At 34.5% G+C, this 14749-nt stretch overlaps 1 protein-coding gene across 4 annotated transcripts in view; it reads left to right on the forward strand.

Moving 5' to 3' along the window:
- Positions 1-14749, forward strand: part of ERO1B (endoplasmic reticulum oxidoreductase 1 beta) — an 81094-nt gene that overhangs the window by 46095 nt on the left and 20250 nt on the right. For 2 of the 4 annotated variants that reach the window (XM_019941518.3, XM_033842569.2), the window contains 7 exons: positions 786-812; positions 4381-4473; positions 4585-4831; positions 5868-5937; positions 8141-8227; positions 9218-9351; positions 14110-14166. In XM_019941518.3, the coding sequence (XP_019797077.1) occupies positions 786-812; positions 4381-4473; positions 4585-4831; positions 5868-5937; positions 8141-8227; positions 9218-9351; positions 14110-14166 (715 nt within the window). The remainder of the gene's footprint in view (positions 1-785; positions 813-4380; positions 4474-4584; positions 4832-5867; positions 5938-8140; positions 8228-9217; positions 9352-14109; positions 14167-14749) is intronic. The other 2 variants (XM_073793639.1, XM_019941522.3) reach the window with 1 other exon arrangement.

The following is a 14749-nucleotide window of genomic DNA, read 5'->3' on the forward strand; positions in this document are numbered from 1 at the left end:
AAGAGGGAAGAGATATGGGAACGTGTGTATATGTATAGCTGATTCACTTTGTTATAAGGCGGAAACTAACACACCATTGTGGAGCAATTGTACCCCAATAAAGATGTTAAAAAAAAAAAATAAGGATGAGTATAGGAAGTATATTAACTGTTTTTTTATCTTTATTGACTGCCATTTTTCTTTTCACTCAGAACAATATTGGGCTAGAAATAGTTCTTTTAGCATAGTACACAAGGAAGGCCTCTTCATATTCTGGTCGTTAACTTTTCTCAAGAATTATTTTGAAAATTTAGGGAACTTTTTTATTATCTCTTAAAACTTAGTAGTTTTAGATAATTGAGGAAATATACTTAGGTTTATTGCTCAGGAAAAATGGGATTAATAATTTGATTTTCATATTCACTTTTTTCTGGAAGTTTTGAATAATGCTATGGTTATCAAAAGCAAATTTAAGATTGTTTCTCCTCATACTTATGGATATTTAAGCCTTCAAGTGAATAAGGTTTACATAATATTTTGACTGGAAGTTTTCTCAAGAATTTTACAAGTCAAAATGTCATTTATAAGAACTTTTTCCCAAAACTACTTCAGTAACTTTTGGACTTTATCTTCTAGAACCATATGCCTGTTTTTCCATTACACATGAGCAGTGGACATATTCCTTAATCTGTCATGAGAAATGTTTTATAGACTTAATTTATTCTTATTTATGAATGACCATTTAAACATTTTAACCCAATTCTGTGTGTGTGTATAATTTTGATTGTTTTTGTTTTGTTTTTTAGGAGAATCGTTCTACACGTGGCTAGAAGGTAAATTTAATGTCTGCATTTTAAATTTATTGGCATCTTGCAAAAAAATGAATTGATTTATTTAATATATATTTGTAAGTTTTAGGATTCATTAAATCTTGACAATGTTTGAAAGAAAATAACATGTTTTAGGTTATTATAGTTTAGGATAAAATTATTTGAAAATTTTGAGGATATTGGTCAGCTAAAAACCAGTGTTACGGAAATATACAGGGCAGATGCGGTCATCAGGGTTCCAGAACTGGGTCCCAGTCTTATTTCCATTCTGTATGTAATACTCATCCAAACTACTTTTCTAGTAACCACTATGCAAGTCTGTTTTTTTAAGTAGAGGCATTCTTTTTGGAAGGAAGTACTTTTTTTATATATGAAATTAAGGGAAGATGAATTTGAATTCAGAAGGTTTTAAACATGTTCACACATATAGTCTAAACTTGTCTAACTAAAGGATAAAGTAATATAGATCCCAATATATCATATACCTTCGCATTCTTATATTTTCTAGTGTTGAAATTATAAACGTTATTAATGGAAAGCTGAAACATTCTAGGATTTTAACAACTTTGGTTAATAACTGGATATATGCTGCTTTTAAAAAATTTACCAAATTGCCATTAATTTATGAAACCAAAAGTTCAAATATATTAATGAAAGATAAGCAAGTTGAATGACACTGGAAAATGGATATTTCATAGCCATAACCTTATAGGAACTCTACTGAGTTAAACTAAGCACTTAATTCCATTTTATCTTTGTTAATCAGTCGTGTTAACTTATGAACATGATTTCTCTTTGTGTTTTAATGAGCTTTTTTTTTTTTTTTTTTTTTTTGGCTGTGTTGGGCCTTCGTTGCTGTACACGGGCTTTCTCTAGTTGCGGAGCACGGGCTTCTCATGGTGGTGGCTTCTCTTGTGGAGCACGGGCTCTAGGCACGCGGGCTTCAGGTAGTTGTGGCACGTGGGCTCAGTAGTTGTGGCTCGCGGGCTCTAGAGCTCAGGCTCAGTAGTTGTGGCACCCGGGCTTAGTTGTTCTGTGACATGTGGGCTCTTCCTGGACCAGGGATCGAACCTGTGTCCCCCGCACTGGCAGGCAGATTCCTATCTACTGCGCCACCAGGGAAGCCCAATGAACTATTTTTGATGTGCAGATACTGCTAGGAATTATATTGATAAATGGCCAATGTGGGAAGAGATGGTTATCTTTGTTTAATTAACTTTATTTTAAGAGCACAAATTGTGGAAAGCAGTATTTAGGTTAAAAGAGGTGGTCAGAGACTCTGCATATTGATAATGGAGGATGAGAATGAAATTTATGGGCAGTATCGGATTCTAGGGTATACTATATCAACCACTCTCCTAGTATCCTATTGATGGGAGTCTCTGAATATTGATACACAGTCCAGTGAGAACTCCTATTTGTAGGCAACTTTTCTGAGATTCAGTTTCCTGATCTGGGGCACGAGAGTGGCACCAGCCATCCAGCTTACCTACACTGTGAGTGTAGATGATGCCTGTGAAAACTGCTTCGAAAATCACTAAACAGTGTACAAATGCCAAATAATAGTGTTAACAATATATCTAGCCCTTTTGTGAGAGAAAAAGTTATATATTGGTGTCCTGTAATTCAGTTGATGAAAATGAATTTGAATGAAATTAAATCCAGAAGAGGAAGAGGAGAACCACTTTCTAAATTGAATAGTTGGATTTGCCAGGCATTAGGGCTGGCAGCAGACCGCAGGCGGGGAGCACCTCTCCAGCACTTTCTGCTAAGAGTGTTGTGTGTCTTCTTGGTGCATTCACTTGGCTCATCTTTTATTATTAAGATTTTGCTTGAAGTTACCTAATTTTCACAGTTTACAGACGTACAGGTCTACTCCTTCCTTCCCTCTTACCACCCATCCCCTTTTAGGTAAGGGGCTTTGTGGGCTTTGCAAATTAGAATTCCCTCCTGGTTTTCATGTTCTCATTTTTAGGCATATGAATTTTCATGAGCTTTGCTTTGCCTGTTTTCCCTTCTCTTGTCTTTAGATATTTTACTGCTTAGAGAAGTAGGTTGGAAGGAAGAGGAAGTGAACTTCCAATCTGATCATTTTCGTACTTGATAACAGATTTGATTAAAAGTTTTACTAGAGAAGTTAATACCTAATGTTTTATCAAAGTTATTCATATTGTTTATATCCCTTGTTAACATAAGCATTCAAATTTGGCCATATACTTTTATGAAGAAGCCACAAAATAGAACTGAATTTCTACCTTTTGGTCTCTATCCGTGGTGATGAGAATGTTCTAGGAAGAATTTTGGATTAGGGAATGAGATCTCAAAATAATTATTTTTTCCTATTAGAAGCTACTTGCTTCAGAGCCATCTATGGTAGAACATAAACGGAAAGTAAGTTGAAGATCTAAAAGATCCTGAAAGGATGCAAAGTAAGCCACATACATACTCTTAAAAAATCCTTCAGCATATAAATGAGATTGTTTCTTAGTTTCCACTGTTGAAGCCCATTTTTCCCCATAGGGAGAGTAAAAAAACCAAAAAGCAAAAAAGACAAAACCAAACTCTGTTGGGTGGTAGGAAAGGGGAAAAACTAATTGTTCTGCGTCTAGTGTGGATTCTTAAAACTTTTTGCATTTTTATCTATTTTTAAATTTTTCTATAAAGAAAATTTCCTAAAAATGTTTCTCTTTTTTCATTGTGGTAAAATGTATACAGTATAAAATTTACCTTAAGCACTTCAGAATTTATTTAATAGCATTAAGTTCATTCACAATGTGTATTACTCTTATAATAGAAAATATTTTTAAATGGAGGCGGGGGTTGGATAGGATGGCGAAATTATCTTGACCTCTGTTTTGAGCAAAAGCCTCTGTGGCTTAAGAAGGCTACATAAAATAAGTTTCCATCACATTACTGCACTCCATCTTGATATGGTTTTACTCACATAGTAAATAATCAGCACACGTTTTTTTTTTTTAATTGGCTGAAACTCCTGGATGTCTGTTTTCCAAGTTTTTGCTCCTTACCTGTGGAACATACAGTTAAGTAGAATTAGAGAATTCCAGGGCAAAGGATTAATAAGAACCACTAAAGAATCTGGAGGAAGGAGAGAAACAGAATTCAGTCTCTTCTTCCTCCACTAACAAGTAGGTTCAAATAAAGAACATCTATAGGGAAGGGAAAAGGAGAAACAGCTATTGTTACGCCAAAGCAGTGACTTTATATGTGCTTTAGTTTAGCCTAAACCACAAAAAATCTGTGCTGTTGCCTTCTGGGTAACATGAGGACTTTTCCAAGTGCATCTATAGTGTTTGGACCTCCAGTAGCCCAGACATTTGTATCTTATTCTGCACTAAGTTATCATACTCAGTTAACTCCATTCTGAAGTCAGAATCTTATTTTATCTTCTAGTGATAGTGTCTCAATCTAATTATTTTATATTAGTCCTTGATTTGTTTTTAATGTCCTCGAATGTTAACTTTAAAAATAAGCCCATGTACCTAATCCTGTTGATTCAGTATTTTTGTTATCTAAATGGATGTGATTTCTTTTTCAATATTTTTCTGAATAGGTTTGTGTTTGGAGAAAAGAGTCTTCTATAAGCTTATATCGGGACTTCATGCTAGTATCAATTTACATCTATGCGCAAATTATCTTTTGGAAGGTAATCAGATTTTTTCTATTAGTATAAAAATTGTTGGGGAAAATACATATTCTCTATAGAGCAAAAATCCCGTTTATTAAGAGTGTATAATATATTTCCCTTTCTCTTTAGAAACCTGGGGTAAACCTACCTGGGGACCTAACATGAAAGAATTTAAACGCCGCTTCGACCCTGTGGAAACCAAGGGAGAAGGCCCAAGAAGGCTAAAGAATCTGTACTTTTTATATTTAATTGAGCTTCGAGCTTTATCAAAGGTGGCCCCTTACTTTGAGCGCTCAATTGTCGATCTTTACACTGGAAATGTAAAAGAGGATGCTGACACAAAAACCCTTCTACTGAATATCTTTCAAGATACAAAGTAAGAATTGAATTGTCAGTGATCTGAAATTCTCCACTCTGTAGTTGAGTGAGGTAGTTCTTGAAATATTGATAAAACAAAAACTGACTCCTGAAAGTTAGGAAAAGGGAGAATTAGAACTGAGAAGGAAAGTGTTCCATAGAATGGCAGCATTTTAAAAATATTTCTGAAAATGTTGACTGAAAAGCATCTATAAAGCTTTGTTGCATAAACTTTCACACTTGAGAATAGGCTGTATTTTTTTTTTTTTTTTTTTGCGGTACGTGGGCCTCTCACTGTTGTGGCCTCTCCTGTTGCGGAGCACAGGCTCTGGACGCGCAGGCTCGGCGGCCATGGCTCACGGGCCCAGCCGCTCCGCGGCATGTGGGATCTTCCCGGACCGGGGCACGAACCCGCGTCCCCTGCATCGGCAGGCAGACTCTCAACCACTGTGCCGCCAGGGAAGCCTCGAGGCTGTATTTTTAAATATAACTTTAAATTTTATGTAGTACCAAAATTTAATGCTACTTTAATGTTCTTTCTACCAATATTGTATTCTTCCAGTTGCTACTTAAATTCAGATGGTAATAGGTGCTAGCATAAGGTTAGATTACCTAAGAGGACATTAGCCTTACTTTCTACAATATAACCTTTAAAAAAAAATCCTGGGTGTATAAAACTGCACTTTACTGATTGTTAAAAATGAGCACAGAGGAGAGTTGGGTTAAGAAATGTCTAAGGTAAATTATGCATTAAATTTTTAAAAATATTTTAAAATGTTAAGAGTTTTGTACATTTTTTCACAGATTGTTTTTAGTTAGTTTTTTAGGTTATTTTTGTCACGTAATTTCTTCAAAACATTACACTCTCATAAATTACAAAGCCCTCTTTATCTTGCTTTACTCTTTGATTGAATAGTTTAAACTCTTTGCTACCTTCCCACGTTACCAAACCTTACACATGCGTAAATTCTGAATTTTAAATATTTGTAGAGATAGAAAATTCTACCAGAGCTTGAATTTTTCATCTGTAGCTTATAATATTTTCATTTCATTAGGTCCTTTCCCATGCACTTTGACGAGAAATCCATGTTTGCAGGTGACAAAAAGGGGGCCAAATCGTTAAAGGTAAAAAGTTCTTGGCTGGGGGACCGGGTGGGGAACAGTTTACTGGTTGTGTTTTAATCCTGTTCATCTAAACTTTCTTTCCCAGTTCACCATCTTGTTGGTCTGATTAGATTTTACTATAAATGATACAAAAAGCTCTTTCTCAATTCCTTTCTCCTTTCTAGTTTGCCCAACTGCTTAGTGAATCCTCAGTCATACCTCTGACTAATGACACCTTTGTAAATGTCTTTTCAAAAGGCATTATTTTGAAAGTTTTCTTACTTTATTTTCTTTCATTTACTTATTGCTGTTTTGATGTGTCTTAAAAAAAATCATGCACTATTAGCCACTTTGAAGGCAGTAAATAGTATATTTTCTAATGTTTACTTTACAAAATGTTACAGTTTTGAAACTATTATGTTTTTGTCCTAACGGACTAACATATAAGGCAAAAATTACCTGTTGACCTGTGATGTCAGAAGGAGACTATATTTTAGGAACATTATGCAACTTGATGTTACAAGCACTTGGTTTTCATTTGCTTACAGTAATTAAGGAATACATTGTACCCTTACAGTGTTCATAAAAGTATTCGAAATTGACTGGCAAATAGTCTTCTACCACAGCTCCACAATTTTTTATATGCGATTCTGAAATCCAAAAACTTGAACATTTTTCTTATGTTTGGTACAAATTAATTTGTTAGCAAAACCTAACCTGAACTGGTGTAAGGATATTTGTAATGTTTTTTAAAAAATTCTGCTTTGTATGAATGTTCTTACATTTTGTTGCAAAAACGGTCATGTATTTGATTACAGGGTGTTGCCATACACTCTGGTGGGGCGTTACATAATATATAGTGTGTGTACTACATTTCTAAAATCTCAAAAATTCTGAATTCTGAAACACATTTGGCCCCGAGATGTTTTAGATGTGGGTATGCTACAAGAATGAATACATTAGTAAGAGTTCCTTGGTATTTCTGAAATGAAGTAATTTAGCCACAACTATGTTTTAGTTTTGGAAGGTCGTTTTGTTTATGGTTGTTTTAGAGGTATATTAGTATTACAGTATTTAACATAATGCTAATTCATTTTTGTAATGCTTCCTATTTTCTTAGTGTTTATACAAATATTATACTTCTGATCAAGACAACTATAATTACGTATCTTTTTATAGATGAGGAAGGTAAGACTGAGAGCAGAGTAAGGTTTCACAGCTAGCTTTCAATTTATAAAATGCTGGAAATTTGGTTTCCCGTTTTTCAAAGGTGTAGAAAGGAGAATATAAGTCCATTTTTCCATCTGCTCCAAAGAACATGAATTACATGGGAATGGAGAGCAAAGGAGTTTTTGTGTTCTATTTATGTTGTGTTTCTTTTGGCCAAGGTATTGATTCCTCCAAACGCTTTAAGTTTTTGGGTGACTCACTCCAGCTCTTTGCAATAAAATGTTTACCTCGGTGCAATAAAATGATTTTTATTTTCTATGTTTGCCCTGTGAAAAAGATGAGGAAACTTCCTCTTAGCTAGTTTTGTCCTCAGAGAAGGTGAGACTGACCTTAGAGTCACAGAAACCCATGCACAGATGATCACAGGCATCTTAACTGTGTGGGAAACTAATACAGCAAAAGTCAAGGATCCAGTAAGCAAGCGTCCCTGGAGAAGCTGCATTAGCAAATGTGGGGGACTGTGAGATCACAGACCCCTTGTATAGCCCTGTGATCATCGGTGCTGATGGGGAATACATGTTATAAACATGGTGTGGTCCTAAGGAGAGAGATACGGACACTGATTATTGTTCTAGGACTAGCTTTCTGATTTAGACTCACACAAAACAATGCATCAAAAATAAATGAAACATAATATAGATGTATTTACCACTGGTTGTACACAGATATCAAATGGAAGCAGCAATTAAGCTCCTTCAAAGTAAAAATCGTGTATTATTTACTTTGGTGTCCCCTGTAGGGTACATGTTGGTGCTTTGCGTGGAGTGGCCCCTCAATCAAAAGTTTGTTGAATTAATATATAGAATGAATTTTATAAACTGCTATTAAAGTTAGCTGTTTTATGTGCCATGTTGTGCTATACAAATTCAAATACTTCATTGTTGAAAAACACAACTCATTCATTAATAAGCTTTGAAACTTCTATTATAATTCAGACAAATGCAGTTTAATTTTAAATGTCTGATTAGAATGAACATGTGTTCTGCCTTGTTAGGAGGAATTCCGGTTGCATTTCAAGAATATCTCCCGTATAATGGACTGTGTTGGATGTGACAAATGCAGGTTATGGGGGAAATTACAGGTTTGTGTGTTGTCTTCTGTTTTGAAACTATTACTAACCTTAAATTTCTCCACTGAGAAGTTGAAAGTTTTTACTAAGATGTCCTCATTGTTCATTGAATTAGAAATCCAAAGTGTGGTTTTTCTGTTTTATTTATAAAAACAATTAATATTAGACTCTCTGTGTTATATGTGTATGTATTAGGACGTTTTTCCTATTATTGTAGGTTAATGATTTTAGTTTTATTGTTTCTGTTGGTACAATCTCAGATTCATTTTTGGAGTTGGTGGTTATAAATAGAGTGTATTGGTATTTTATATACCTATATAAAAGGTAAAATATAATTATATAAGAAATTTAATTATCAAATTTTGGTCACTTAGTTTGTATCAATGATCAAAAGAAGGAGGCCCCCTAGTCACAAAATGGGAAAGTTCTGCCCAGCAGGCCCGTTTACCTAAATATTTCAGTGTAAAAAGGATTGTGTGACTGTTTTCTCTTTTACGAAGATGATATTAAGTCATAGAAAGTCAAGAGACAGAATTTTTTTAATGGAGGCTACACTGAAATCAGATTTTTCTTTTTCTCTGTTGCTAATAATTGAGAAATTATTAAGTGTAGGTATCACTATACCTATAAACTGATACTTATTTCTAAGTTTTGAATTGTTAGGGGCTATAAAGAATGCTTTCAGAGTTACATATTGAACACTGTAATCCTAATGTGATATTTTCTACGTTAAAAAAAGGCATTTTAGTAATTTGGAATAGTAGGATATGTATCCAAAAAGTGTTAAACTATTCAGATTTCCTTAACAGCTTAGATAAATTTATCATATGCATAATCTGTGAGGAAGTAGAAACTGTGTTTTACATAGTTGAACATTTTGGTGAAAAGTTCAGTTAATATGAATTTCCTGACTCTCATCACAGTGAGTGAGTATTCCTTTAAACCTTTATAGCAGTTATTATTATATGAATTTAATTAAAAGTTTATCACTATTTTCCTTAGACTCAGGGTTTAGGAACTGCCCTGAAGATATTATTCTCAGAAAAAGAAATCCAAAAGCTTCCAGAGAACAGCCCATCTAAAGGCTTCCAACTCACTCGACAAGAAATAGTTGCTCTTTTAAATGCTTTTGGAAGGTAAGAACTGTTTTCATAGTGAAGACTTTTGATTCCCCTGCTGGTTTCAACAAACTGCAAAGATCATCTTCTTTGCTAAAGTAGTCTGTTTTGCTTTGTTTTGTTGACGAAGAGGGAGCATTATTTTCATATAGCATCGTACCTGCACTCACAAGCCAGTTTCTCTACAGGTTACAGGAAAAAGTAATAGTTTCAAATTGCCGGCATTTCCCAGTTTGCCTTCTCAATTTTGTGGGAAATATTCTCCTAATAAAATTCTCTTTAGCTGGCTTTAACTCATTCAAGTACAATAGCAGGAGTAAGGAGAGTTTGGCTCAGAAGGTGAGGAAAGAAAAAGACATTAAACCTTTCAGCTGCTCTGTGTCTTAATCTGAGGAGGCATTTTTCTTTCACTCATGCTTCCCCCATTGTTTCCTGTGTACATACATACAGTTTGCTTTTTGTTTATACCACAGATGGTTTCAAAAATAATTTGAATTTGCCTACAGAGATACATGCAGTACCAACTAAGTGAAGAATACAGAAGAGAAGGAAAAGAATCATAGAAAATCAGAGGAAACAATACTATACTGCCCTGGGAAAAAAGGCAAAGTCAAATCAAGGAAGAATTAAAAAAAGAAAGAAAGAACAAAGTAATACAGAGATTATAATGTTTTCTTAACATGCATTTTTAAGTTAAAAAGAGGCAGTTAAATTAAAAATAAATTAATTGCCCCTTCCCCATCTTAATAGCAAAGATTTCACCTCTTGTTCCCCTGTATTTAAAGATGAACATGTAGGTTGAAATTTCAAACACAAGATAGACATAGCATGTCCACTAGTAATTGGTGTTTCATGAAGAATTCAGTCCACCCACTTATGAGGCTTTGTAGTAAGATAAAATAGGAGAAGCTGAATTAAATTTAAATTATTTGAAATTTAAATGAAAAAATATTTTAATCAATTTAAACACTTTTCATTGAAGAATAGTTGATGTACAGTATTATGTTACAGGTGTACAGTATAGTGATTCACAGTTTTTAAAGGTTATACTCCTTTTATAGTTATTATAAAATGTTGGCTATATCCCCTGTGTTGTACAATGTATCCTTGTAGCTTATTTTATACATAGTAGTTTGTACCTCTTAACCCCCTACCCCTATTTTGCCTCTCCCCAGTGGTAACCACTAGTTCTCTATATCTGAGAATCTCCTTCTTAAAACGTATTTAAATCTAAATAAAATTAAATTGAGAAAGAAGCAGATGTTAACTTCCTCAAAATTTCTCTGCGTCTCACAAGGAATTATTCACAAATGCAACCCTTCCAGCTAAGTTCTCTAACTAGAGCCTGCTAGTACCTTTTATTGCTCCCTAGAGAGTACTGGACTCAGAATCAGGTCCTAGCGTTCTAGAATCCTGGCCCTGCCATTTACTGGCCGCATGAGCTTGGGTACATCACTCCTTTCTCCCAGTTTGTTTCCTTTCTCTGTATAATGAAGAGGAGTAAAAACCTTTCTCACAGAGTTAACATGAAGATAAAACGAGGTCCTGTGTGACACTTTTAAATCACAAGACGCTACCTGAAGTCCATGGCCGTGGTGGGCGTGGGGATGGTGATTTACAAACACCATTGGATGTTTAGTGCCACAATATTTTCAGTACTTAAAAAATTGTCTTATTGTTTTTATGGCTAGACTAGATGTGAGAAACCTTTCTTTTCTTAAGGGTAATGACACTCAGGGTGGGATGGTTACACAAACAAGGTACAGCCTAATTTAATCTCCCTTTTCCTCCCCACAGAAAACAAATGGCAGCCACCTGCTTTTTAAATCTCTTTTAAAATATTCATCTTTCTTTCCCCCTAATATTAAAGTAATTCATGCTCATTATAGAAAATCTGGAAAAACATGTGAAAGTGTAATTTAGAAAATAAATTTAAAAATCACTCATAACCCTACCACCTAGGACGATTTCAACATTTGGCGTATTTTTTTAAATTAATTAATTAATTTATTTATGGCTGTGTTGGGTCTTTGTTTCTGTGCAAGGGCTTTCTCTAGTTGTGGCAAGCGGGGGCCACTCTTCATCATGGTGCGTGGGCTTCTCACTATCGCAGCCTCTGTTGTTGCGGAGCACAGGCTCCAGACATGCAGGCTCAGTAGCTGTGGCTCATGGACCTAGCCACATGGATCCGCGGCATGTGGGATCCTCCCAGACCAGGGCTCGAACCTGTGTCCCCTGCATTAGCAGGCAGATTCTCAACCACTGCGCCACCAGGGAAGCCCTTGGCCTATTTTTAATGTGTATTTTCCCACTACTTATACGTAAAAAATTTACGTACGTGTGTGTGTGTGTGTGTGTGTGTGTGTGTGTGTACATATTTACAGAGTTGAAACCATACATTTTGTATGCTTTCTTATCCTGTTTTACTTGGCATTACATTTAATCATTTCCCAATATTATTAAAATTTTTTTGTTATTTTTTTCTTTATTGAGGTATAATTGACATACAGCATTGTATTAGTTTCAGGTGTCCAACATAATGACTCACTATTTGTATATGTTGCAAAATGATCACCACAGTAAGTCTAGGTAGCATCCATCACCACACATACAGAGTTTTTCTTCTTGTGATGAGAACTTTTGAGATTTACTCTTTTAGCAACTTTTAAATACATAAGCACTATTTTTAATATAGGCCAATATTCTATTACATGGACATACCACAATTTAGTCATTCTGTTATTTCTTAGTCGAATTTAACTGTTTCCTTCATATGTATTCTATACATTTCTTACTTTTTCCTTAAAAAATATTACAGTTCTTAATAATTGTTAATGAGATACGTTCATTGTATCTTCCACCTGATTATCAGTCCATTTAAATAATAAATGATTTTGGCTGCACTAACACAAAAAATTATTGTGTTACACTTTGGGAGGGTTTGTGCATTTGTTCTTGTTAAGTGAATTGGTAGTTTTCTTGGTCTGACAACCTATATAATACAATTCTGCCTCAATTAGGGCAGCTAGGACAGCATTGCTTTGTCATGTGATGCTAGTGGGCAGAGACATACAGTGAGCATTGTCTTTGGTTCTGGCCAAGGAAGGCTGGGAAATGTGGTTTCTTTATCTTGAATACTCTGCAAATGTCTTTCCTACACTAACAGCCATTTTTTGATGGTTTCAACATTTATATCAAAGGGCTTATTTTCCAGGGAACAAATTAATATACCTGTTGGCTGTTAAAATATATTTTAGTATCCCTGTAAAAGTACCGGTAAAGCAGTAGGTAAATGCAGGTACACTCTGTGCCTTCCTGTGTCTGTCTTATAATAGGGAATGTGGAAAATCTCTCTTGTGTAATAAATTGTGAGGTCTGGAATGCACCTTCACAGAGATTCTGGTCCCATATAGTGCTGGCGAGTTTGTACTCCCCGCGTAAAAGGTAACCTACGGTTAATTTGTATGATAACCTTTGAGTTTTCTGACACTCTCCATTCTGTATCTATATCAGACTTTGAGCATACTTTTTTCGCTGCTCTTTACTAAGCTCTCTTTTCTTTAGTTATGGACCTTGGTTTCTACAGTATCTTCATATGTATTTTGATAGGTATTTTGAAAAACAGGTACTTTGAGGTACAGCATATGATTTTACACATTTATTTTGTTTAATAATCATAATGTTTTTTCGTAATAAGTAAACACTGTTTCAGTCCTCTAATATTCTGAGGATTAGAGTAAGAATTCATTTTCTGTTAATCCTACAGCTTGTAAGAATACAAAGAAAATGTTTTTGAGACCATAACGGACATAGATTTTTTTTGAGAGGACATATGGTCTTGGGATCTGATGAACTGGTTAGAACCCACGTACTCTACTAGCTGAGCAGCCCTGGGAAAATTACTTGATTTATTTGAGCCTCAGTTTTCCTAAAATGTAAAATCAGGGTTAATTTTATCTACCTTGTGGAATTTTTTTTAAACAATTAATGAGATTATATCTGTGATGAGCTTAGAACGTTGCTTACCATACGTTAAGCTCTCAATATAAGAAAAGCTATTATTTAAGTTCTTAAAGAAATGAGCTCAGTACTGCATTCTACATTATCTTAAGCTATAGAAAGAAAAACATTAGATTTTTATTGTATCAACCCTGAATTGTACCTAAGGATAATTGAGCTTATAGAATTTTATTTTTATGATTTCCGTTCTAGAGTTTTACTTCTGGGTCTGGGCTCAGAAGCATTTCATTCATTTATTCACTCAATAATTTATTGAACACTATAAATATGGGTGGATGGAGGGCATAGGGATTCATCAATAGACAGAATAAATAGAACCTGTGCCTTTGTGTTAAAACAAATTAGTGTTTGGGTTAAAACAAATCCGTGTTTGGGGAACAACAAGAAAGAAGCGGATTTGGAGAGTAATGTGCAAAATGAATTTATAAGGCCAATGTAAATGATTTGAGATTCTTTATTGTAATGAATTACCATACCACTGTTCCCATCATTAATCTAGAATCTGTTGATAATATGAAGTAACTGGCTTCCTTTGCCCCTTCTAAACCAAGAGTAGCGAACTGCAGCTCTGTTCTGTCAGTCTTTAATAATTATAGCATACGCATTTGAAAATGGAAGCTTCACTGCTTAGTGTTGTTTACATCATTTTACTTTCGATTTTGCTTTCAAATTGTAGCCCATATAACAGCATCAATAATTTGAAATGTGTACACATCATATTAGCTGTGCTAATATGCTTGCTTTTTTCTCTTGTAGGCTTTCTACAAGTATAAAAGAGTTACAGAATTTCAAAGTCTTACTACAACACAGTAGGTAATAGAGGCTTTTATATGTCTAATTAGAGACATAAAGTGACTGTGTGAAGCCTTTTTAGTCTTGGACATTTCAGCAGAAGGAGACTAATCTTCAGACTTCAAGAATTCTGAACTCTTAAAGAGAAAATTCAAATGTTCACTTGAATATTTATGCTTCTTAATAGATTATCAATTAGAGATATTTGTAAAGGAAGTATATACTTTTAAAACATGTAAACTACACTAATTCTGTATTTAATTCCATGTGTTTCCATCTGTTGAATATTCTGCTATTCCATTTGTTTAGAATTGGCTTTGTGCTTATTCTATTCTTTATTTCCAGCTGTCAAACTTAAATGACTATGTCTCCATCTGAATAATACTGTTAACTAGTCTATTATGGAAAAGGAGAGCTAGGGAGCAAATGTTGCTTAGGGCAGGTATCAGTGACAAAAATTCATCAGTTATTTTTAAATGTATTTTTAGCCTTGCCTAGCTCTGTGTATCACCTTCTGTAATATGGAAGTGTCAGCATGATCAATGACCCTTTCAATGTATAGTTATAACTTAGAATCCCCAAGGCTTCGGTTTCATTGGTTTTT

This window comes from Tursiops truncatus, chromosome 16 (genome assembly GCF_011762595.2).
Source record: "Tursiops truncatus isolate mTurTru1 chromosome 16, mTurTru1.mat.Y, whole genome shotgun sequence".
Classification (NCBI taxonomy): domain Eukaryota; kingdom Metazoa; phylum Chordata; class Mammalia; order Artiodactyla; family Delphinidae; genus Tursiops; species Tursiops truncatus.